This window comes from Panthera uncia, chromosome A2 (genome assembly GCF_023721935.1).
Source record: "Panthera uncia isolate 11264 chromosome A2, Puncia_PCG_1.0, whole genome shotgun sequence".
NCBI classification, from domain to species: domain Eukaryota; kingdom Metazoa; phylum Chordata; class Mammalia; order Carnivora; family Felidae; genus Panthera; species Panthera uncia.
The window spans coordinates 120582658-120608746 of record NC_064816.1 but is presented as its reverse complement, the minus strand read 5'-3'; the positions used below and the strand labels follow the sequence as shown (position 1 = coordinate 120608746).

Here is a 26089-nt window from a genome sequence, read left to right as displayed (position 1 = left end):
AGGTTGAACTTTTTTTTTTATTGTTATGTTAACTAACATAGGCTTAATATTTAGAATCACAGAAATTTAAAGCCAGAGCAGCCTTAGAGATTAGAGCATTTGAGATAAATCATTGCAGCATGGTTTGTCTGACTTTTGAGCAAGAAAAAAAAATTTGTTTTTTTTTTTTTTTTGCCTCTTTTTGACTGTGGATGCCACTCAGTGTAATGGTGCGGACCATGGGACATGTGGAAGCACAGATCCTGGGAGAATGACCTAAGAACTAGGAAGTAACTACTTAACAGTGGAGGAAAGGAGCGCTGAGTGTTCACTATGAGATGTTGGAGGAAAGAGATTATAGAAAAATTTGAAGCCAAGGTGCAGTTTTAAAGACGATGGTCTGTTAAGCAGAAAGGTCTATTGTGTTACCCTCAGTCTAAATTAGAGGTGGTCAGTTCCCGATCTTATGTTTTTCTTACACGATTTTGATGCTCACATAGCATGAACATCATTCCTTACAAAGCTTTTCAGTTTATACCAATGAAATTTGGACTATTCTGTTCATTTTTCGGGTTGATAGACTTTCCCTTTGATACTTTTTGGCCATTTGGTGTGTTTAAACATGCTTAGACATCCCTTTCTACTTAGGAAAGGGTCGACTAAATGTGACAAGAATTAGAATTGCAATTACACTGAAATAGTCAAGTAGATAATTGTACTTAATCAGTAACTTAGCTTTGGAGTAGAAACATGACCATTCTGAGTAAAAACATTGAAATTTCGTAGAATAAACTGCAGTTTGGGGTAAAGTGAGGGTGAGAACTTAAGTAACTAAAACTGTTTATATTATAATTTAGTATTTATTTTGGTTTTCAGACTGTGATTGTCAGACCCTATTTTTTTCTGAATTTTAAAGATGTTGCTCAAAGTCTATAATTTTTATAGAAGGGAAGCATCTACTCTGGTCGTACCTATTCACATGTTTAGTGAACTGTTCTAGAGCTTCCTGGTGTTTTGCTCACCGGAATTGCTGGCGGTTACTAATCTGAACCCCTCTTTCTTAGGAGAGTTATCTTAATCATGCGAGTGAATGGTTTGTATGCCAAAAAATAGTTATGGATTGTTACTTGCTTTTAAATTCTATTTCCATTGTTTAGTTTGCTCTCTACTTGAGTCTAAGATAGTATATTTTGAAAACAGTCTTTCACTGAGATGATTTCATAAGGGAACATTTTGGCCTTAACAAAAGAACCACACAATGTATAGTATACAAGAAGTAATCAAATAATTTAAAACAGAAATTTAAAACCTCCAAATCTGAAACCTGTGAAAATGTAACAAAGGACTTATTGATTGTTCATAGTAATAATAATATTGAGCTTGCACGTTTCATAATAAAAATTATGTAGATGTTTTCACTTGTCAAGCTTTTTTTTTTTTTTTTTTTTTTATTAAATGTTGATTCTGTCCCAATTGGGAATTATTGCTAAGATGAAAGCTAACAGTTTTGCTCTGCCTTTTAAATCCTTCCTAATTACAAGATCAGATGTATGCCACATGGGTTGATACTGTAGGATTTTTAGCATACTGATTGAAAAGCATTTAGAGGAGTGTATCAAAAAAAAGCTAAATACAATATTTCTCTTTAATTTTAGACTGTTAAAAATTCATTATATGTGAAATAGGTTTGTTTAGCTTTTTCATGATGAGATTTTTTAGAAGTTATTACTAAGATGACTGATGGTGTTTTATGTGAAACATGTTCACAGATAAAATGATAGGCACATGTGAGGAGGAAAATTCTTTTTTTTTTTTTTTTTTGAAACCAAAGTAATTCAAAGTAGTATATGAAAGGTTTGCTTTAGAGGCATATCTAATTAACCTTTCTTTATTACCCATAATCTATTTCTGACCCATATTGGGTTCTTAAATATTTTTGAACTGAACTGAGATAATGTACATGTTCCTAATTAGTTATTGACACAGTTATGTTATTTAAGATTTGGAAAGCAGTTCTTAGAACACTTTGAAAACAGTCTCATTAATCCTTGGGATGTTCTTGTATGGTAGATAAATAGGAGATAATAATATTCCAGTTTGCATAATAATTGGAAGCGCTAAAAGGTTAAATGTTTGAGTCAAGGTTGCTAAGCAGGGACAGGATTCTAAGTTTTCTGATTAACCTGTAATCTCTCCAAACTTCTCTCAAGACAGATAACTCTCAGAAAAGGGAGTAGGATATCAAAGATAACACAACAGTTTATCTTTCAGGAGTAAAAGTACAGAGATCTTTCCTTGCTAATTTGCGGAACTTTTTCTCTTCCCTTTCTCTTCTCTCTTCCTTCCTTTTTTTTTTTTCTTCTTCCCTCTCTCCCTTCTTCCCTTTTTTGTGATGGTAACATTTTGGCCAGGACATTTATTCTGGGTCTTCTGTTTATTCAACTCAATTAAAACAATGTATACAGAGGGCTCATTGTATGCCAGGTACTTGTAGATGCTGAGGATATGTCAATATGTCAGTAAAACAAGGACCCCTGTCCTTGTGGATAAGCGTCTGAAGGTCAGACCATCTTCTGTCTAAGGTGGGAGAATCCTGGCTTTTGGGGAAAGTAGCAAGGAGGCTATCGCAACAGGAGCGGCGAGTAGAAGGGATGAGGCCAGTTAATAATGGGGAGTAGGATGTGGAAGAAGCCAGTTGTGTAGTCCTTGTTGGTCACTGTAAGGTTCATTTGGAGTAAGTGGGAAGGCCATTGAGGAATTACATGCAGAAGAGTGATGCAGTTTAAATTACTTTTTACATTAATTTGGAAAATTGTGTGAGTATAAAGATGTGTTATTTATTCAGGCTATTGAGAGGTGTGTTTATCAATTTGTGAATTTACATTAAAATTGCATTAACTCCAAAGTCAAAAAAAAGTGTGCTGATCTTAGATGGGAATGTATCTATTGATTAGATTTGAAAACCGCCTATAATATAGTAGAAAACTAGCCTCTTGATGACCTGGGCCCTGCTGGGTTCTCAGCACTGTCCAGGCTCTTCTCTTTGCTTAGGTCCCACTGCCCTTCCCCCTCTACTTCCCAAAAGGACCACTCCTTTTCCTTCCTCAGAGCCTTTGTATGTGCTGTGCCTTTGCCCTGCAAACATCCCTCCCTTTTTATCTCCTAGCCATCCTTCACATCTGGACATTTGTGTTTGGGTGTCAGTGATATTTTTCATTCTACAGATCTGGGTTTCCATCTGGTAGAATTTCTCTTTGGTCTTAAGAACTTTATTTAGCGTTGCGGTGAAGATCTGCTGCCAACAGGGTCTCTTAGCTTCTGCCTGTCTAAAAATGTCCTTATTTTGCCTTCTTTTTTTTAAGCGTGTTTTTGCTGGATAAGAATTCTAGGTTGATAGCTTTACCTTTCGGCACTTTAAGTGTTATTCTATTGTCGTCTGCTTTCCGTTGTTTAATGAGAAGTCAGTTATCATTCTTCTTATTACTCTGAATGTAGTACATCTCTTCTGTGGTGGTTTGAAGACTTTCTTTTTATATTTGGTTTTCATTGGTTTGATGGTAATAAATTTAGATGTGGTCTTCTTTGTATGTGCCCTGCTTACGGCTCACTGAACATCTTTGTTCCCTGGGTTGATTCTTCTAAATCGGTTTTGGAAAATTTTTAGCCAGTATCTTCGAATATTTTGTCTTTTCACGTCTTTGAGGATTCTGATTCCATGTATTTTTGATGGGTTTTTGATACTCTCTTCCTCTTGTTTTTATTCATGTTTTGTTTTTTTTTTTTTCTATCTTTGTCTCTATTTAGATATTTTCTCTTGCCATGTCCTTGAGTTCACTGGTACTTTATTCTGATACATTCAATCTGCTACTCAGTCCGGTGAATTTTTCATTTAAGATATTATGAATTTCAGTGTTAGAATTTCGGGGTTTTTTTCGAGCTTCCATTTCTCTATTGAAAATTCACATCTGTTCACCCAGTCTATCTTATTCTATAAATTTTAAAATCTAATTATAGTTATTTTAAAGTCCTTGTCTGTTAATTCCAACATATATGTTGTTTATGGCTTTAATTCTGTTTGACTAGAGTTTATCTCTTGATTGTGGGTTCTGTTTCTTTGCTATTTTGCATGTGTCATAGCTTTCTATCTTATGTAAGACATTTTGTATGAAAAAATGAGAAAGCCTGAACTAGATAATTGCTTTCATTTGTTTTTTTCTTTTTCCCAGAGGACCATCTTTTCTCGGGTCAGGCATGTAAGGTGAGGCCCTGAGCATCTGGATCTCACTATGAGTCCTGCTTTAGTTGGGCAGGGCTATACTTTTCATTGTTTTAGTTTGCCTCTGGTTTGAATTAAGGAGATCTTTGCTCTTAGGCTCAATCTCCAACTTCCCGGCTGCTCAGCCCAGGGCATTAGCTCTTTGATCTTACCAGCCTTTGAATTGAGAGGAGGTTCGTTTTCAGCCTTTTAGTTACTTTCAGTCCATCTCTGAATTCAACTTCCCGCAAGTTCCTGGAAGCTAAGCATTATATGAGATTGTGAGATCTCTGTCTGCTTTTTTACGCCTCCCCACTGCTGCCTACTCTGCCAAATTTGTGTGGTGTGTGTGTGTGTGTGTGTGTGTCTGTCTGTCTGTCTGTCTGTCTTCAGGGTTGGTGTGAGGGGGGGAAGTTGTCAAAAAGATTTATTTTTGTGTCGTGGCTTTTCCAGATTCCAGTTTTTGTTGTTAGAAGTCTATCTGTTTTATATCTGGCACCAGCAAAAACTGTGGAAGGTCCATACCTAAATTATGCAGTTGTTCCCAGGTGTAAAAGTAGAAGCCAACAGATGTTCTGTCTCTTCTTTTGGGCTCTATCTAATTCCATTGTACATTTTGTCCTAAAAAGGCAGTACCAAAAAACTACATGTTTCTTTACTTTTTCTCTCTAGCTTTTTATTTGGAAAAATTAATGTACACATTGTTCTAGATTCACTTCATTTGCCAATTGTAATATTTTCTCACATTTGCTTTCTCTGTCTTATACATGCTCCTACACATCACAGACGTTTTTCTAATCCATTTAAACTAAGTGCAGACATGATGACATATATTTATGTTAAATTAATTCCTAAAGATTTTGTGGGGGTTTTGGGTACTATTCTCTGCCTTTGATATGTCCCCATTTCTCTTTGAACATATCCTTTCTGGGAAAAAAAAAAAAAAAAAGGTGTTACAGGATCACCTTGTACTTTTCTTATCTCCAGATGTGGAATCCACTGTTTTCTTTAATTTTTTTTTTATTTAAAACAAAATTTTTTTTAATGTTTATTTATTTTTGAGAGAGAGGGAGAGTGTGAGTGGGAGAGGGGCAGAGAGAGAGAAGGAGACACAGAGTCCGAAGCAGACTCCAGGCTCTGAGATGTCAGCACAGAGCCTGATGCGGGGCTCCAACACACGAATGGTGAGATCATGACCTGAGCTGAAGTCAGACACTTAACTGACTGAGCCATCCAGGTGCCCCCTTTTAAAATTTTTGTAATGTTTATTTGTGTGTGTGTGAGAGAGAGAGAGAGTGAGCCTGAGCACCGGAGGGGCAAAGAGAAAGAAAAATTCCCAACCAGGCTCCACACTGCCAGCACAGAGCCCAATGTGGGGCTCAAACTCATGAACTATGAGATCATGGCCTGAGCTGAAATCAAACTCCAGACATTTAACTGACTGAGCCACCCAGCTGCCCCAAATCCACTGTGTTCTAAGGAACCTTGGACGCTTTTAGTGGAAAATGATATTTATTTATTTATTTTTAAATGTTTATTTATTTTGAGAGAGAGAGAACAGGGGAGGTGCAGATAGAGGGAGAGAGAGAGCATCCCAAGCAGGCTGTGCACCATCAACACAGAGCCCGATGCAGGGCTCGAACCCACAAACTGTGAGATCATGACCTGAACTGAAACCAAGAGTCAGTCACTTACACGACTGAGCCACCCAGGCACCCCAAATGGTATTTAGAGACCACAAGCAGGGTCCTTGCTGCACTCACTGGTACTAGGGTGTAATTACTTTTAGCTCTTTTCAGCAGAAGGCTAGTAAATATGCTTTTAAAAAAATCATTAATTCCTACTGATTCCTCCAATAATTATTTTAGGGTTCTTCTTTACTTTCCCCCACTCCATTTTTGTATCTTCCTCTTTCCCCCAATTTAAATAAATTTATTTATTTGCTTTATTCTATAATATACAAGAAGTAGTTTCAGAATTAGTACACTAATCCTGTTACCAATAATGAATTTGCTAGTAAGACTCAAGATTTTTTTGCAGTTCTTTTTCTTGCAAGAGTATATTCTACTAACGTTATACAGTCAGTTCAAAAATTAAACATTCAGAAGTGACTTGAATTATTTTTCTCTATGTTATTATTTTGATAATACAATTAAAATCACTTATAGTTTATACTGCCTTTATATCTTGACTAATACTTTCATACTATAGACAGAATTCTGATTCTTGATCACTTTGAGAGGTATAGTTTACAACCACATGGTAAAGGAGATATATTGTTAGAATATTGTCAGACAATATTTTCTATTTTAAATGAGTAAGAAATGGTCAAGTTTGGGTCATTGCAGCAATAGATGGAGGCATGAAGATGTGATTCAATGCTTTTCCAACAAAGTTTACAGATTTCACAGATGTATACTGATATCCTGAAAGTTCAGAGACAAAAAAGATAATTTTCTTTTCATAGAATCAGAAGAAATTCTTTGTTAAGGTAGTAAAACTTAATACTAGCAATTATATATTACTGCCACATTAATTCTTGTGTGAGCCAAAATTGTGTTACAAATTCAAATTGATTTATATGACTGGTTAATTGGGCAGCATATCATTACGTGGTACAGAAAGAGACAAAAATTCCAAGAAAGGTACCTGGCTTATTATCAAGGTGCAACACCATCAGCCAGCCACACAAAGCCCACTCCGAGCTAAAGGTCTTCCTAAATAGTGGTACTGCCCTAAGTAACATCAAAGAGATGTTCAAATTGTGGCTGTTACTCCTAGCATTTTTTATGGTTAGCACCTGAGGAATATAATTTTTTTTAAGTTTATTTTTTTGAGAGAGAGAGTGAGAGCATGTGAGTGAGGGAGAGGCAGAGAGAGAGAGAGGGGGAGAGAGAGAATCTCAAGCGGGTTCTGTGTTGTCAGCGCAGAGCCCAGACCCAAGCTGAAATCAAGAGTTGGATGCTTAAGCAACTGAGCCACCCAGGTGCCCCAGGAATAGTATTTTTAAACCTGTACCGTTCTCTGCAGGAAAGTAGCCAAACCCATGGGGGCCAGAAATCTTTTTTTGGACGCAGTTTAAGTGCAGGGTTTAACACAATATTATAATGAACAGTAAGCAATATAAAGCAATGTTATAGCTAATATTGTGTGCAGCATTCAGAAGGGGGATAATTTATTGTAAACCTAGACATTATACCAACAACAATTTATGACTAACCCTACAAATATCAGCTCTGGCCAAAACTCTCACGATCTTTCTGATATTAACTAATTTATAATTCACGAGTTAGTTGTTCTCCTATTTAGTTTTACATTATGAAGAGAAGTAGATTAGATTATGCTAGATCTCTAATAGTATAAATAAGCCATTTGAAAATAGAGCTTGACAAATGAAGCTGCCTACTGCTGAAATTCCTGGGTTTTTGATTCTTGAGTAGATGATTTGAGATTCAGGCTTTCCTAAGCAGAAAATTGGAGCTGTTGTTGTCAATACCTGGGCCATATCATGCTGCAGCATTATTTAGTGCTTCGAAATGTGTGCCAGAAATTATATACTATAAGAGGACAGTTTAAAGAAACAGATTTTCTTTGAGTTCATTTTCATAATTCAGGAGTTTCTTGTATTTTGTCTGAGTGTGCGTAACACAGTGTGTAACCCCATGTGAAGGGGCTCACACGTTTATTCCCTTCTATAATTCCTAAATTTCACAGTGATGCCTTTAGAAGGCATTTTGAACTATCATCCTATGTAGAGAACTGTATTATAATTAGAGGAAAATACTTACTTGTTAAGATTTAAGGTCTGATTAAAGCAAATCTGTTTACTATTTTCAAATTACTTGGGGTCATCTGGACCAGCAGTTATGTTTGTACCAGATCTAGGAAAGCACATGGTGTCATTGGAGAAGCAATAAGCACTTTCCCATACGTTTGCATTCATTCACTCTTAACTTTGTAGAGGCAGATGACCTTGCTCTTTGTTTCAGTTCTGTAATTTGGCCTTCTCATCCTACGTTTTACAAGGGATGTAACTGAGTTTTAGAGAATTGAGTGACTTCAGCTAGTAAAAGAAATGAATTTCTAAGAGATGGCACCATAGTTGAATTTGGGTAATAAAATAAACGTAGGTAAACAGTCTGAATGGAGAAAATTCTCAAATTGTGAATTACATAGTTTAAATATTTTCTTCTTGGTTTTTGCACAGAGATTGATAGCTTTATAAAGTATGGTTATATATCTCTACTATCAATCATACTGAAATTTCTAATTAATTTGGTAAACTAACAGATTTTTTAAATTGCCTTCCAGTAACAATAAATATGCATTTTAAAAAGACTTTTTCAATCTTTTCAGAATTCTCTTGTGTGTATAGTTCATTTATAAATAGGTATCTATGTTCAGTTTCATAGAGGATGGTGAATTTTGCTTAAAAAGAGAAGTAAATTGGCTCAAATTTTCTATAGCAGTAGTGGAAATATCTAATAGTCTGAGGCAGAGCTAAAATAAAGGAAAGGTTTATTTCCTTTATTCACTGTGGTCTTTGTAATTGCATGTAGTCTTTAAAGTAACTCTGCTTGGAGCACCTGGCTGACTCCTTTGGTAGAGCATGTGACTCTTACTCTCAGGGTTGTGAGTTCAAGCCCCACTCTGAGTGTAGAGAGTACTTACAAAATAAAAAAAATAAAAAATCTTAAAAAAATAAAATTAAGTAAATCTGCTTGACTTGAAAGATGTAATGATTTCATCTAGTGTAAGTAGCTTAATAGTAGTAAAATCAGATTGTTTATATGTCATTCAGTATAGTTTTCCTTTAATTGAAAGATAGACTTATTAATACATTTCGTATAGATGCAGAAAAATGATAAGTGTACTAAAACTGGGATGGAACGTTATTTATTTATGTCCAAAGTGAGTTCTTTAGTAGAGTTGGTACATTACATTTTAGGATTTATTATTTTTTATTTGATCCCCTCTGCCACTTTTAAATATTTTGCAGCCAAGGGTAGCTTGGGCAAAGAAAAAGTAAAAACAGAAATGGAATGCTGCCCACCCCCCCCCCCAACTTTTTTGTAAAGCAGCATTGTGCATAAAAATACTGACATTGATAACTACAAAGAGTTTTGAAGTATTGGTTATGGATAGTTTTGCTGAAATTCAAGTGGAAGAAGACAAACTAAACAGGTTTCCACCACCAATTCAAAATGAAACGTTTTTCATTTTGGCGGAACATTTTCTTGCTCGTGCTTTCCCCACTTTCCTTTTAGGCTGTAGTTGAAGTCTGTTGGTATTTGTTGTTGACAATTCATGTTACTATTTCACAAGATCTTACGCCATGTGTGTCCCCCTCTCAATAATGTTTCGCTTCTCACTTTTCAGTTTTGCTGTTGGTGGAAAACCTAGCAGCTTGTTTTCCAACATACCATTTAAATTACGTGTGAAAAAGACTTTTTTTGTGTTCGTAAATAGCTGCTTTCGATTAGTATGTCTTACTTAACACATTCAACAGACAGACCATACACTATGAATTTTGTTTTTAGTGCACACGTGTGATGTGGACACCACCTCTCCGCGAAAGCTTCTCCTATCCGTTCCTTGTACTTCAGATGTTGCTTGTGACTCACATTCTCAGGTAACTTTGACTTCTCCTTAGGTCTAATTTGTTTGTTTTGCATTGAATAACTTAAGCTAGAATTTTTTAAGCTTCCATAATAAAAACAGTCAATGGAATGAAATAATTAAGACGATGCCGTTGCTAGGTTGAATCCATGGTTATTTTAAGTGTATACCTTCAAAATATTCAGCACCAAAAACATTTTCTTCAGCTGCCTTCCAGTCTTCTCCCTTTTTCCTTAGTTGCTCGAGGAGCAGCAAATCTGCTTTCACTCTTGCCATCTCCTCTTTCCCAAGTCACTTTCCGCTGCCACCACGGCTTCCCAAAAGTAGGCAGAGAGAAGGGGGAAGACTGATGGCAGTAGAGTGTAACCTGTAAGATACAGTCCTTCAGAGGAAAGAACAGTTCGTAGAATAATTGTGGCCAGGTACGTTCACGCGTGTAATTCTTCCTGTATGTGTTTAGCATCCCCTAGAATCAGACAGTAAGCATAAAAAGAAACCACTCAGTAGACCGGAGATACACTTACTAGGAGAATTCCTGCTGGAAGTTCAGGATTGGATTGGGCTTTCTCACGTTCATCTGGCCTTCAGCTAGAGACCTCACAGAGATTCACGCACCGTATGAATGGAAGAGAGTAGGACCAAGAACACTTCTCTCTCCTTTGTGTCGATGAATATTGAGTTTGGATGGATGTTGCCTTGATTCAGAGGGTAAAAATTAAACAAAATGGGGACTGCGAAAAAAATAGAACAAAGCCTGACGAAACTCTGAAGATGACTCAGACTAAGAACTCCCTTCGACGATCGGCAGAATGTAGGAGAAGCTGGTTGAAATCTGTTACACCAAAACCGTTTGGACGATCCATTTCCACCTGTGACAACCTCAGCAGGACTAGAGCCATTATGTGGCCTTGTCCCTTAGGTAGACAGGCCCCTCTCTGAATGTGGGATGTATTCACTCCATTAAAAATTACGGGTTTGTAGCTAATAAATTGATTTCATAGCTCACAAAAAGGTTACCTGGATTTTAAAACTACTTGATATAGGGACATGATATAAAGAGTTGGATTAGAAGAGCAGAGAGAGATGTCCTCAGAAATGGGATGCTTAAGGAAGTAAAGAAAGGCGTTTTGTGGTGGCGCTCAGTGCCCCAGGTAGGTTTATCCTGAGGAGGATCTCTTTAAGGTGTATACTGCATTGTGTTAGCATATACACTTCACTTTGCGCAGATGTTAGACATGTTGGGGGCTTCTCGTTGGCTCACTGATTTAGGAGAAAAGTACTTCTCAAAACTAGCACGAAAGATAAAATTGCCTCACTTTCCTGAAGGTCCCCTAAATTACAAGTCAGGAAAGTGAAGCCTCTAAGGGTGCTCCACAGTGGCCCCTTGCCTTTGCTGCCTCTTCTCTTCTCTTCTCTCCTCTGGGTCCTCCCTGGGCAGGACCCAACATTTATCCCACACCCTCCACAGATTTTCCCTCTACTCAGCCCGTATTCGGAATTCAATTTATCTGCAGAATACTTAGCACTTAGAATATGCTACTTTTTTATACACATCTTCTGACTCTCCAAATGAAGCTATTGGGATGGAGCATTAAATATGTTTGATTATAAATTCGCCGAAATACAGTTTGAAAAAATTCAGCGGATATACTGACCCAACTGCCCTTTCTCTCTGGCAAGCTTTGTTTTGTTCATGGAAAGGTGTTGGAATTGAGTGTCAGGGAGTATAATTTCTAACCCATATGTTCCTTTCATGTCTGGTTTATGTTAGAACCAGATTATGTTTAAGGATACTAATTGGCAGCATTTCGGGGCCGTGCTAGAATATCTTGTGGTTAAACTTACTCATATTTATTTTATCTTCCCAAGGGCTACAAAACTTTATAGAGGAAGCCTGATTGCACTCTGCATTTCCAATGTATTTTTCATGCTTCCATGGCAGTTTGCTCAGTTTGTGCTTCTTACTCAGGTACGGTGCTTACAGTTTTAAATGGAATTAAGCTCAGTGTTTGATTATGTGTACTCACTTGTGTAAAATTATAGAACTGAGATATTACATGATTCTAAGTCCTAAAATGTTTTTTAGTTAATACTTTTAAAGAAAGTTCAAGATAGGGAAATATGTAACATTTATGTATTAGTGAGTGCTCCTTATTGGCTTACTAGTGGAGTGCCTTTATTGAACTCAAACTGATGAGCCTACTCATATTTGTTATTCGGTGTTGCTAGTGTGCTTAAAAGAGGACCAGCGCTGAAACTTTAAGTATTTCTCTTAAATAAATGTACTTCTTTTATGAATAACACTGTACATTCTTACCCAGAGCATAAATGCACGCAGGATAACATAGGACAGGGAGCTAAACAGTTCTTATTTATAGAGCTCCCCCACCAATCTATAATTTATCATTTTTCTGTGCATTCTTGCCCCCTTCTCCCTTCAAATAGAAGTATATGAAGCAAGGTGAAGGTGCTTGCTGAGAGAGGGAGTGAATTGTGGGTGGTCTCTCCCTATGCTGCTCCCCGCCCCCAGCTACTTCTGCTCCCTCATTGTGCTTGCCATCTTCCTATTCATATAAAGCAGATTAAGAGTTGCTTTGTAATCTTGGAAATGTCTTGCTTGAGATATGAAGTAAGGCCTGGGTTTGATTCCTAACTCTGTCCACTAGCCGCTTGACTTAGACAAACTGCTTAACTTTGCTTAGTTTCAGTTTTCTCCGTTGTGAGATAGAGAAAATGAAAGAACCCACTTTATTGGGTTAGGATCAGATGAGGGAATGCATATTAGACTTAACACATTGCTGGTACTTAGCAAGATGCCAGTAAGGTCAGGTGCTTTTATCATTATTTTTTAAAAAGAGGCTCTATTTGTACTTCATTCTTTCTTTGATCTTACCTTTTAGGCTCCCTTGTTTCCTTTAGCTTGGTGACATTTTAAATGTGTCTGCTTAAATATGGCCCTGAGAGACACTCCTTAAGAGTCTACCCTTATAGGCCTGCTGTGTATTGCTTGGCTCTGGGGTGGAAAGGGAGAGTTGCCGTTGCTTCCAGCTAGGGGTGCTAACCTGCGTTGTTGTTGTTTTTTTTAGGGGGGTGGTGAGTGGGGGAAGGCGTTGCACAGAGTGAGGGGCTTATGTTGAATAACGAGGCACACTTCCTCCCAGTTACCATGTCATATTAGTCTCATCCTTAGGCAATGCAGTGTTCCCCTTGGGTAAATCCCTGGTAAAGGGAAATCTTGTTTTTCTTGCTAATGAGAAAATTTGTTGTAGATCATTTTGGAGATAAATAACTTGATGAATGAAATTTTAAGTTCTGTGTTTAAGCATTCAGCCACTTTACAGCTCATTTGTACCATGTTTGTGTGGTAGGGGAAGCATGGAATTTAATCTGAGTTGCTTTCTCCATGAAGAAGGGTGGAGAGTCATTGTTTGACCGAGTAACTATATTTTATGAAGAGGTACATTGTTATCATTTAATCAATTAATTCATCTAAATAACTCCAGTACTCCTTGAATTCTTGGTAAATATATATGCAGGTTTCTTCAAAACTGTGAAGAAAGTTAAAAGTAGTGAAAATTATCCTTCTAATTTGAAATTTGATAAATTTGATTATAACAAGTACTTGAATATTTATATGAAAGAGAACACTAATGGAGATTCTTGTAAAGAGTGACTAATAAGCAGAACTTAATGCATTTTTACACACACACTCATTACATGATTACTTTTGAGTTCAATGTACCTTTCCCAATTATGTATTAATTATCATACATTATAATTAAATTTTTATATTTTTTGATTGGGCAAGGCACTTTGTAATTGTACATGTTGACAGTAGAGTCACCCTGACATTATAATGAGTATTGTGTTGAATAATCCACAAAGTAGAAAATTTACATGGTTATGTAAGACAGCTGTGTATGGAAGGAAAAACATCAATATTTGCTATATTTATATATTGACCATATTCAATAGTAAATTGGCAGGTAAGAGAGAAACTAAAGAATTTCCTTTTAATATAAATACAAATCAAAGTGAGAAAAAACAAAAAATAATCTTTTTTCATTCTTATAGGTATTCATTATGTATGTAATTTTTACTTATAATTTAACTTCTTCTTAAATTTCAGATTGCATCATTATTTGCAGTATATGTTGTGGGATACATTGATGTATGCAAATTACGGAAGATCATTTATATACACATGGTAATGGTTTAAATTTTTTGTTTTTCAATTTACTTTGACCTTAAACTCCTCGTTACTATTTGTTATACACATGGTTGAAACTCATAATAGGATTCCATAACTAAAAAAAGTGTCATTCAAATATTGTGATATAATTAACAGACCATGTTTTAAAATAGGCCACCCAGAAAATTTTAATTTGGGTCATGTTATCTGGTTTGAGATTGTGCCTGACTTGCTACAAGTAAAAGAGAGAATTCGTGAGAGAGAAACATAGAATGGTGTATTATCCAGGAGCCTTCTGTTAAAATGAAGTGGAATGTTCATTTCTGAGCACCAACCATCCAGGCACGTGGGTTGTACCTGAGACTAGAACTACACAGATCCCAGCATCCATGTTAATCACATTCTGGGAGAATGGGGAATGCGAGAGCACAGAGGGTAAATAATGAACACAGTAAATGGGCAAAGTATATAGTATTAGAAGGTGACACAGGGGGCGCCTGGGTGGCTTGGTCGGTTAAGCGTCCGACTTCGGCTCAGGTCATGATCTCACGGTCCATGAGTTCAAGCCCCGCGTCGGGCTCTGTGCTGACAGCTCAGAGCCTGGAGCCTGTTTCAGATTCTGTGTCTCCCTCTCTCTCTGCTCCTCCCCTGTTCATGCTCTGTCTCTCTCTGTCTCAAAAATGAAAATAAACCTTAAAAAAAATTAAAAAAAAAAAATAGAAGGTGACACAGGACTGTAGAAAAAAAGAAAAGAACAAATCAAGGTACCTCAGGGCGATCAGGAGTGCCAGTCTTTTTTTTTTTTTTTTTAATTTAATTTAATTTTTAATATAATTTATTGTCAAATTGGCTTACATACAACACCCGGTGCTCATCCCAACAAGTGCCCTCCTCGATGCCCATCACCCATTTCCCCCTCTCCCCTACCCACCTCCCCCATCCACCCTCAGTTTGTTCTCTGTATTTAAGAGTCTCTTATGGTTTGCCTCCCTCCCTCTCTGTAAATTTTTTTTTTCCCTTCCCTTCCCTCCCCTCATGGTATTCTGTTAAGTTTCTCAAGATCCACATATGAGTAAAAACATATGATATCTGTCCTTCTCTGACTGACTTATTTCACTCAGCATAATACCTTCCAGTTCCATCCACATTGCTGCAAATGGCCAGATTTCATTCTTTCTCATTGCCAAGTAGTATTCCATTGTATATATAAACCACATCTTCTTTAGCCATTCATCAGTTGATGGACATTTAGGCTCTTTCCGTAATTTGGCTATTGTTGAAAGTGCTGCTATAAACATTGGGGTACAAGTGCCCCTATGCATCAGCACTCCTGTATCCCTTGGGTAAATTCCTAGTAGTGCTATTGCTGGGTCATAGGGTAGTTCTCTATTTTTAATTTTTTCAGGAGTGCCAGTCTTAGGTGGTGGGAGATTAAGATATCAAGTAAGTAGTTAGGGCAGGTCTTTAGGGAGAAGAGGAGAGGAAAGCAAAGATTGGAAGGAGAGGGAGTTAGCTAAGTAGATGTCATGGAACAGTTAGAACAAAGGTCCTAAGGCGCTGGATGGTTTATTTTGATGAATGTTTATTCTTCAAGAGTATCTGTCATTGTCACTAATTTTTAAAATTTAATGTTTTCTTTTCCCTATAATTTTGATGTTATTATAATATGCCATTATTGTTTTTTATTCTCTATAAAAGGACATTATAATATATAGGGAAGTTTTGAGTACAGTTGTAAAATTAACAAGCATGAGCCCACCCTCTAACTGAAAAATAGAACCGTCATTACTTGGAAATCCTTGTGTGCCCTAGATACATCCCCCTCACTTCTCCTAGGGATAATCAGTCTCCTGACTTGTTAAATTATAACTAACTTGCTTTTCTTGGTGACTTTACCTTTTATGTATTCCTGAATAATATACCCTTTTTATTATAGGTTAGTATTGTTTTTAAGGTTTGTAAAATGGTATCTGTTTATGAGACTTACATTTTTACTTAGGTTTCTGAGATTTTGATGTTACTGGAGTTCAGACATTTTCTTTGCTTTGCACTTTCCGTTGTATAAACAAAGCACAATTTATTTACCCATTTTCTTGTTGAAAGACATTTAGGTTTTTTCCTCTTCTTCTTTCTTTTATGAATAATGCTGTATATTGTCACATGTACCTCCTGAGGCATATATATTAAGAATTTCTCTAGGGTATTTACCTAACAGTAGAACTCCTGGGTGGTAAATTATATACATGTTCAGCTTTTTAATTTAATCCTGTATTGTTTTTCAAAAATGATTAGACTACCTCAAACAGTAATGGATAATATATAGCTCATATTATTGTACATCCTTTTTTTATTTTGTCTTTCGGGTGAGTATAAAATGGTATCTTATGGCCTTAATTTGCATTTTCTCTGATTGTCAATAAAGCCAAAGATCTTTTCGTGTGTTTATGGGCCCTTTGTGCTTCCTTTTTTGTGACGTTCCTATTCAAATCTCTTACCACTTTCTCTCATATGTCCAAGAGAAAATGGCATCTGTTTTATTCATTGCAGTATAATCCACCATTTTCATTATTTATTTTTATGCTTTTATGCTTAACTTGTTCCTGATTTGGCCAGCTACGTAAAGCTGGCTTCTTTGTCTTTCTAACGTGTCCTCAAGCTTTGAGCACCTCTTAAAAGAAATTAATAAAAGCTAAGTTTCATCAAATGCTTTTCTAAAGTGTCTGTCTAGATGATCCTGTGTATATTTCCCTTTAATATGTTACTGTGGTAAATTATATTAATTGATATTATACAGCAAGAAACCTTGCTTTTATGGACTAAATACAATTTTTATATATTACTGGATTCATTTTGCTCTTCATGAATTTTTTAAATCTCTTTTTTTTATCTCTTTTTAAATCTCTTCATGAATGGGATTAGACAGTAATTATCCTTTTGTTACACTTGCCTTTCCCCCCCCCAAACTGTTTAATATCGTTTTTTGGTGTTTTTTGTTTTTTTTGTTTTTACATTGCAGCAAAAATCAGAATAATTGTGTAGGGGCACATGGGTGGCTCAGTCGGTTACATGTCCAACTCTTGATTTCCATTCAGGTCATGATCTCAAGTTCGTGTGATCGAGCCCTATGTCTGTCTCTGCTCTGACAGGGTGGAGCCTGCTTGGGATTCTTTCTCTGACCCTCCCCTGCTCGCTTTGTGTCTCTCTCTCTCTCAAAATAAATAAACATTTAAAAAAAATAATTAGCATTTAGAGTTGGTCAGTCACAGGGTCACACAGGTGACTATGGGTAAGGTGTTTGACTCAATTACAGTTAAAAAAGTACTAACATTACTCAGGTTTATTTGTAGTAGAACCTGTCTTGGGTGAATGGTATATGGTTTATGATGTGACTTACTAACTACGGAACTAGTTTCTTACTGTGAAATACCTTCTTTCGTTATCACTTTACAAGTTCCTTAATCCCTATAGTTATATAAAGGAAAATAAATAATTATTTCCAAACAGAAATTTTTTCCATTTTTTTATTGTGGTAAAATATACATAATGTAACATTCACTATCTTAATCTTTTTAAGTGTACCCATCAGTGGTATTAAGTATATTCACATTGTTATGCACCCATTACCACCATCTCTCAAACTCTTTTCATCTTTCGAGATAGAATCTCTATACCCATTAAACAATAATTACCTATTCCCCTCCTTCCCCTCCAGCTCCTGGAAACCCCCATTCTGCTTTCTATGTCTATGATTTTAACTGTGCCAGTTATTTTTTCTTAATGTGTTATTTTACTTAGCATGATGTGTTCAAGATCCATCCATGTTGATGCAAATGGAAGGATTTCCTTTTTTTATGGGTGAATAATTTTTGCATTGCGTATATATGTGTGTGTGTGTGTGTGTGTGTGTGTGTGTACGCACACACACACATCACAATTTCAATATCTATTTATTCATTGATGCAAACTTATTTTATTTCCATGTCTTGGCTCTTATGAATAAGGCTGCAGTGAATATGGGAGTACAGATACCTCTTTGAGATCCTGTTTTCATTTTCTTTCTTTGGGATTGCTGGATCATATGGTAGTTCTGCTTTTAATTTCCTAAGAAACCTCCATACTATCTTCCATAGTGGCTGTACCAATTTACATTCCCACCAACAGAAAACAAGGGTTCCTTTTTTCCACATCCTCTTCAACACTTATCTCTTGTCTTTTTTATAATAGTCATTCTAACAGGTGTAAGGTGATGTTCATTGTGGTTTTGTTTTGCATTTACCTAATGATTAGTGATGTTGAGCAACTTTTATATCTGTGGGCCATTTGTATGTTTTCCTTAGAAAAATGTCTGTTCAGGTCTTCTGCCCATATTTAATCAGATTATGTGGGCTTTTGGGTTTCTTTGACTATTGAGTTGTAAAAACTTACATATTTTGAATATTAACTTTGCTAGATGGTTTGCAAATATTTTCTCTCATTCTGTAAGTTGCTTTTTCATATTGTTGATCATTTCTTTTGCTATGCAGAAGCTTTTTAGGTTGATATAGTTTCGCTTGTTTATTTTGCTTTTGTTGCCTATGCTTTTGAACTTGTGCAGGACTGTTTGTGTCTCGATGGGTAGCTGCTGTTGAGGTAAGAGCTGAAATGGACTCAAATTAACTCAATTTCCCATTGAAGAGTTCTCCTGGAAGTTGTAACTCTTAATAGACTCCCGAGTTCCAGAACAGTTCCATCAGACAGATTTGGCCAGTGCAGTTGTTATTTAGGTGAGCAGACCTGCTATTCTCCCAGAATGCTCCAGCCACACTTGATGGTTTTTTATATCAGATTTATTCTAGCCCCATAGAATTTAATTGTGAGTTGTCTCTACCTTTTCTTTCTGTGGTAGATTTTATTTAAGATTGGAAGGAATATTCCCTGAAAGTTTGGTGATATTGCCTATTAAACTATATGGACCTGTTGTTTTCTTTGTGGACAGATTTTAAATTACTGATCTAACTTGTTTCATGATAATAAGACAGTTTAGATTTCTTTCTTGAATAGTTTTTTATAACTTTTGCATTGCTAGGAATTGTCCCATATCATCTAAGTTTTACAGTTCACTAACATAATGGGGCACCTGGGTAGCTCAGTCCGTTAAGCATCCTACTCTTGGTTTCAGCTCAGGTCATGATCTCATGGTTCATGGGGGCTCCTGCATCAGCACGGAGCCTGCTTGGAATTCTTTCTGTCCCTCTCTCACTGCTCCTCCCCTGCTTGCACTCGCTTGTGTGCTTTCTCTCTCTCAAAATAAATAAACTTAAAAAAAAAGTTCACTAACAAGTCATTCACAGTGTTGTCTTATTTTTTTTTAACCTACTAAAAATACAGATACTCAAAAAAAGACAAATACTAAATAATTCGTAATCTCTATTCTGCACCTTTTAAGTTCTTAATTTTCTTATTTTTTCAAATTTTCAAAATTTTTCCCTCAAATTTGAATTCACTGATGATTTTGAGCAATGAGTTGTTTGTCAAACATTTCCTGGGTTCTAAGGATAGAGCAGTGAAAAAAACAATAAAAAGAAAGAAACCCTTCCCTTCTAGAGCTGGTATTCTAAATTTTTTTTTTTAATTTTTATTTATTTTTGAGAGAGAGAGAGAGAGACAGAGCATGAACAGGGGAGGGGCAGAGAAAGGGAGACACAGAATCCGAAACAGGTTCCAGGCTCTGAGCTGTCAGCCCAGAGCCCGATGCGGGGCTTGAACTCACGAGCCATGAGATCATGACCTGAGCCAAAGTCGGATGCTTAACCGACGGAGCCACCCAGGCGCCCCTGGACCTTGTGTTCTAGAGTACAAAGAAAGCAAATATGTAAGATAAACAGTATGTTAATTCCAAAGGTATTAGGAAAAGAAAGCAGACAAAAAATGTGCTGAGTGTGTACTGGAGGTCAGAATTGAAAAGGGTGCAAAGATAAGGCCTCACTGAGAAGGTTACATAGAGATAGCTGAGGGAGTGGAGGTAGCGTCTGTTAGGTTAAGAGAGACAGCGGGTACGAAAGCTCTGAGATGGGGGTGTCCCCGGTATGTTCCTGCATGTCCAAGATGTGGCTGGATTGGAGTGAGATGGGAAAGGTAATGTGAAATGAGGTTCCAGGTGTTAGTGGGGAAGGCCCTAGAAGTTCCGTAGGTGTTTGTAAGGCCTTTGGCTTTCCCTTAAAGTGACAATCAAAGCTTTTGGAGGGTTTGAGCAGGAAGTGACCAGACTGGCTGCTGAGGTGGGAATGGATCGCAAATGTCTCTGCAGACCTTTAGGACCTCCTTTTTTAATACTGCCTTAATTTTTTTCTTGAATACCCTTGACATGGCCTTACCTGATTGTTGGTTATGAATCTGTTTATTCAAAGTGATGTTATTCTGCTAATTTTTGCCAGAATTGATTGAGAAAGTTTAGAATTAGTCTTAAATTTTAGCAGTTATGGGAAAAAGGTATTGTCATAAAATTTTGAGAATTTGGCTCCTTACCCATTTAGTAAGTGTATGTGAATAATGTACCATGAAAAGTTAAGTTCGTTCCAGGAATGTGAGAAAGGTTTGACATTAGAAATTATATTAATATAATTTATCACATCAATATATTTTTAGAAGATCACCAATATGATCTTTTCCTGTGATGCTATCAAGGTATTTAATAAAAGTCAATATCTATTTCTTATTTTAAGATCGTAATCAAATGAAAATAGATGGAAATTTCATTGAAATTAAAAAAAAATTTTTAATGTTTATTTATTTTTGACAGAGAGAGACAGAGCATGAGCGGGGGAGGGGCGGAGAGAGAGGGAGACACAGAATCCGAAGCAGGCTCCAGGCTCTGAGCTGTCAGCACAGAGCCCGACACGGGGCTCGAACTCACAAACCGCAAGATCATGACCTGAGCCAAAGTCGGTCGCTCAACCGACTGAGCCACCCAGGCGCCCCTTCATTGAAATTTTAAATATATACATATACTTCAAAAGCTAGTAGCATCACACAAAATGATGCATCAATAGAACTATTCCCATTAATGCCAGAAGCTTGACAGATAATGCCTATTGTCACTTTTATTACTTAATTTTGTTGAAAGAATATCAAATAATACAATTGATTAAAAAATAAGACTTTCAAAAATAAAGGGAAGACAAAGAAATATTATTTGCAGGTGATATGATTTTGAATACCTAAAAAAACCAAAGTTAATAAACTACTACTAGAAATAATAAAAGATTATATTCATTTCTGTATATTTACCATAATTTTTTTATGCAGTCAGAAAACATGATGAAAAAATATTCCTGATAGAATAGCAACAGAAATAATATACTTTGAAGTAAACTTAATATGCTGGATCTATATGAAGAAAATTTTATACTCTGCTAATGAATAAGTATAGGAACACTTAGAGAAATGGAAGCAATGTGGTATTTTTGGATCTAAAGATTCAACAGTTGACAGATTATAGCTATAAATATGTGATATATATTATTGAATAAAACAGTTCTAATAAAAATGTCAGTTTTGAAACTTAAGCTGATTCTAAAATTCGGATAGAAATTCATATATATGGCTCAAAAAGAAAACTTCTAGAAGAAAACATGGATTATTTTATTTTTAAAGCTTTTCTGATAATGGAAGACCTAAAGGAAATGAATGATAAATTTGATGATCATAAAAATTTGGAAAACAATCATAATACAGAAATGCCACAAAGATAAAAATGAACTGGGAAAAATATTTACAGTATGTTTGTTTGATAAGGAGAGATTTTTTTCATAATATATAAAGAGAGCTCTTAAAGAAAATAGCTGAAACCCAGTAGAAAAATGGGCAGTAGGAATAAGCAATTCAGACACACAGTAACAAAAACAACAAATAGAAGAAAAGATAGCGTATCTACCCAGTATTAAAAGAATGGAAAAGTGAAATAATGAGGCAACATTTTTCTTATATTAGCTTGTCAAATAGGGGCATCTGGGTGGCTCCATCGGTTGACCGTCTGACTCTTGATTTCGGCTCAGGTCATGATCTCCTGGTTCGTGAGTTTGAGCCCCGAGTTGGGCTCTGCACTGACAGCACGGAGACTGCTTGGGATTCTCTGTCTCCTTCTCTGCCTTTCCCCAGCTTGCATGCACACTCTCTGTCTCTGTCTCTGAATAAATAAACTTAAAAAAAAAAAAAAAAAAGATCATTCTCTCTGAATAACTTAAAAACTTAAAAAAAAAAAGATTGTCAAACATTTAAAAGAATTGGCAGGAGTGTGTATCAGCAGGAGCTCTCATATCCCATTGATGGAGGGTAAATTGGTACAATATTTTTTATGGCAATAAAAATAAAATAATTTATCTCATGAGTGTTGGACATGTATATAAGATATACACCTAAGGATGCTTATCATAATGGTGTTTGCAACAGGAAAAGCAAAATAGCAGCAAAATAAAGCTGGAAGGTACTTACCTGTTCAGCAGTAGTCCTAGGACTGTTCGGTAAATTATGGAACCACTTTAGAGTGGTGTACTTTTTTCAGTTATTCAATGGAATGAATTAGATTGGTTTGGATTCCTGGAAAGCTCTCGGAAACAAAGTCAGAGTAAAGCAAGCAGTAGCATAGCTTATGGGCCAAGTTTCCATTTGTGGTTTTTAAAAAATACAAACTGGAATTTGTACATGTGACTATGTGGAAGGATGCACAGGAAACTGTTGATGGTGGTGATCTTTTGGGTTTTGAAGTGTGGGATAGAACATGAGCTGCTTTCATTGTTCTCTTGTGAATGGTTTGAATTTCATCATGGGCATGTGCAATTTTAAGAATAAAAATCAGTGTTTTTTATGTGCATTAATTATATTTTTCTTGGATTTTTCCAGATTTCTCTTGCACTTTGTTTTGTTTTGATGTTTGGAAACTCAATGTTATTAACTTCTTATTATGCTTCCTCTTTGGTAATTATTTGGGTAAGTGCCTCTTAAGTATATGGCTGTTTTTGAAACTAATGACTGACCAGTTTTTTTAACCACTGGCTTGGGATTCATGAGTTATTTTCTATAAGAATCACCTGAGGTGTTTTAATGAATTCATCTATATGTGATAGAGTATTCCAGTACTCACTTTTCAAACAGGAAAGAAACAAAAGAGTTAATACTGGAAAACATAGCCCCTTGCCTCATACCTCTACTTTGCCCTTTCTCTTTCCTTGTCTTTTCTGTCACCTAAGTTTTGGTCCCAGGTTTCACTTGAGAAAGGTTTCACGCTTTCTTCTTCTTCTTGTTTCCTCCCCTCTTTGCAGTTTTTATCCTATTCCTACTCCACTTGCTGACCCCCCTTGCCTCCCTGTGGCAGTTCGCAGTAGTCTCTCCTGGTTTTGCTGTGATCAGAGGTGTGGGGCCCTGGGTTCTCTTAGTTTTTTTTTTTTTTTTTTTTCCTGTTCTATTTGTGTGAAATATTTAGATAGTTTCAGTCAGGTGATGATTCAGTTGTATTTTGCTAAATCACTACTGAGAGCAGGTTTAGATTATTGGGAGACTGTCTGCTAGAATTGGAACAAATGGTGAAAGGTCGTCTAACTCCTTCTGCCACTTTTGGCAGGATGACCTTCTAAATATAAATCTTCCTAAATTTAAGGACTTCCAGAGGTGGGTATGCCTTTTTTATTCATGGATCTCACCATTATAATGTTTAGTGTACCTAAGAGGAAAAATATTATTCCTGTGTTTAAAAGTGCACGTGCTTTAGCATTAGGCTGCTTTCCTGAAGACAAAAGTGTATTGTACTCTCTTAATTGAAATATATTCTCTTTGAATAATTGTTTAAGTTACTCAGATTATTTTGGCTTTCTTGATTTCTAGAACTCATGAACAAATTGGGAACTTCCTATTTCTTTGCCCCATTTCACAAATAACACTTAAGATCCTTTTCCCCCAGAAATATGCCTCTTCCCACTCTGGACCACGCTACCCTTTTTCAGGTTGTGTGGCTCGAGTATACTTAGTTGCAGGTATAAGTAATTAGCATATGGTGATGCTGCGTTTTCAACAATGACAAAAAAAATCATTAAGTGAGTTGCTGTAGTTTGAGATTAATGATAGTTCTTACAGTCAGTGAACTCTGTTTCTAATCAGGAAATGTTAACAGTGTACTCCGTTCTATATTTTACATGTGTGCACAGGCAAGTCCTGCTATCACTTATATTAAAGCACATGACTCTTGGTACTTGTATTCAGGTACCAATAAAATCTAACCTAAGTACATTTTACAGGAAACTTCAGTTCAGTCCAGGACCCACAGTGTGTCAGGTTTCCTTTTAGCTGCTTGACACTGAGGTGTGTCTTAGGTATGAATTAAGTGTATTTATGTATTTTTCCTATTTGGGTGTGTATAAAAATAAATGATGCCCACAGTTACAGAATATAGCATATTTATGCATATTCAACTATAAACACTCATTTCCTATTTTTATTTGTAGTTATCACTTTGAAACCTTAATCCTATCACCTGTTGTGTTCTCAGATATTCAGAAACTTCTGAAAAGATTTAATTTGGGTTCATGTGTTTATTTATGTTTTGATCTGTAGCCGTACTTTTGCCAAGTTACAAGTGCATTTAGCCCCCTATAGGTAATATACTTTGGGAGTCTATTCATGCCCAGGAGAGAGCAAAGATTTGATAGAGGAGAAGTATTTGGTTGGTCCACTAAAAACTCATTTGTAGTTTATTCTAAGAGTTGATAATATTTAACTTAAGTAAAATTTTATGACTATAAGATACTGTCTAAAATTCTGAAATTATTATATACTTTATATATGTTATTATACTCTATTATATATTATATTGATTCTTAGGTAAATCAGAGATGTAAAATCAGTTGTAGAAATGTATGATAATTTGTTTTCAATTTTTCAAAGTCACTAACCTAATCTACTTTGGATAAAATAGGACTGTTGCTTAAAGTCATTGAACTTGTGGTAATGCTATATGGAACATTGACAATGTGCTGAGTTTTAGATTCTAGAGAGTCTTATTATAAGTGGTTTTTGGTGCTTGAATTTATGTATATAAGTATTAACTGCATGCTATGTTACTTTCTCCATGAAGGGTATACTGGAAATGAAACCACATTTCCTGAAAATGAATGTATCTGAACTTAGTTTATGGGTAAGAATCAATCTATTTGAATGTGTAAGCTTTTCCTTCTCTAAAATGTATCTTTGATTTTATGTTTTACTTTTAAGGAAATTATCTATTTTTATGTAATGCAAGATATCTAACAGCTTTATGACATAATTAGGGCTCAATTTTAATGTGCCAAATTGCCGTTTTCATGTGGCAAATTAAAATTAATATTGGATAAGTGAAGAATTCTAGTTTTACTTATTTTATCACCCATGTTTGTTTCTGGGGAGCAGTGCGTGTGTAGAAACTGTTAGTACAAAGGGAATTTAACTGTAATTCCGTATAAATCTCCTATAATTATTATAATGTTGATAATATTGTATGTATATATTCTTATTTTTGGTGATTTTGGAGTAGCATTCTTTAAGCTGCATTGTTTAGCATATTTTTTCTTGGGTATGGAGCTAGTTATTTCACAGTTGATTAAAGCATTTATATTTTTCTTCCTCCATTATATGCAAGGAATGGCTATCAGAAACATCAATTTATTTTTGATTTATTATGTTTTTCTTTTGTAGGTTATCCAAGGATGTTTTTGGTTATTTGGAACTGTCGTACTCAAGTATTTGACATCTAAAATCTTTGGCATTGCAGACGATGTAAGTGCATTTTTGCTTAAACTTGAAAGACTTTAAAAGAATCAGACAGGCTAAGAATGAATTACCTGAGTTATTAAAGTACCACTCTTTAAGCCAGATTCTAATGTGAAGTCTATTTACTTATTTTTTTTTATCTATTTACTATAATAGAAAGTAAATGTGACTCTGTGTATAGTCTCTATTCTCCAATATTAATTTCTTGACACAATTCTGTTATTTTATCCTTCTGTATCATAAAGATTTTAAAATTTTAAAGCAAGAAAGCT

The 26089-nt window shown here is 35.8% G+C and overlaps 1 protein-coding gene across 1 annotated transcript in view; it reads left to right on the top strand.

The window, feature by feature from the left end:
* The window catches only part of DPY19L1 (dpy-19 like C-mannosyltransferase 1), a 96721-nt gene that overhangs the window by 42025 nt on the left and 28607 nt on the right, over nucleotides 1–26089 (top strand). The window contains exons 9-14 of the mRNA XM_049642289.1: nucleotides 9775–9866; nucleotides 11723–11822; nucleotides 13983–14060; nucleotides 22923–23009; nucleotides 25147–25206; nucleotides 25743–25823. Coding sequence (XP_049498246.1) covers nucleotides 9775–9866; nucleotides 11723–11822; nucleotides 13983–14060; nucleotides 22923–23009; nucleotides 25147–25206; nucleotides 25743–25823 — 498 coding nt within the window. The remainder of the gene's footprint in view (nucleotides 1–9774; nucleotides 9867–11722; nucleotides 11823–13982; nucleotides 14061–22922; nucleotides 23010–25146; nucleotides 25207–25742; nucleotides 25824–26089) is intronic.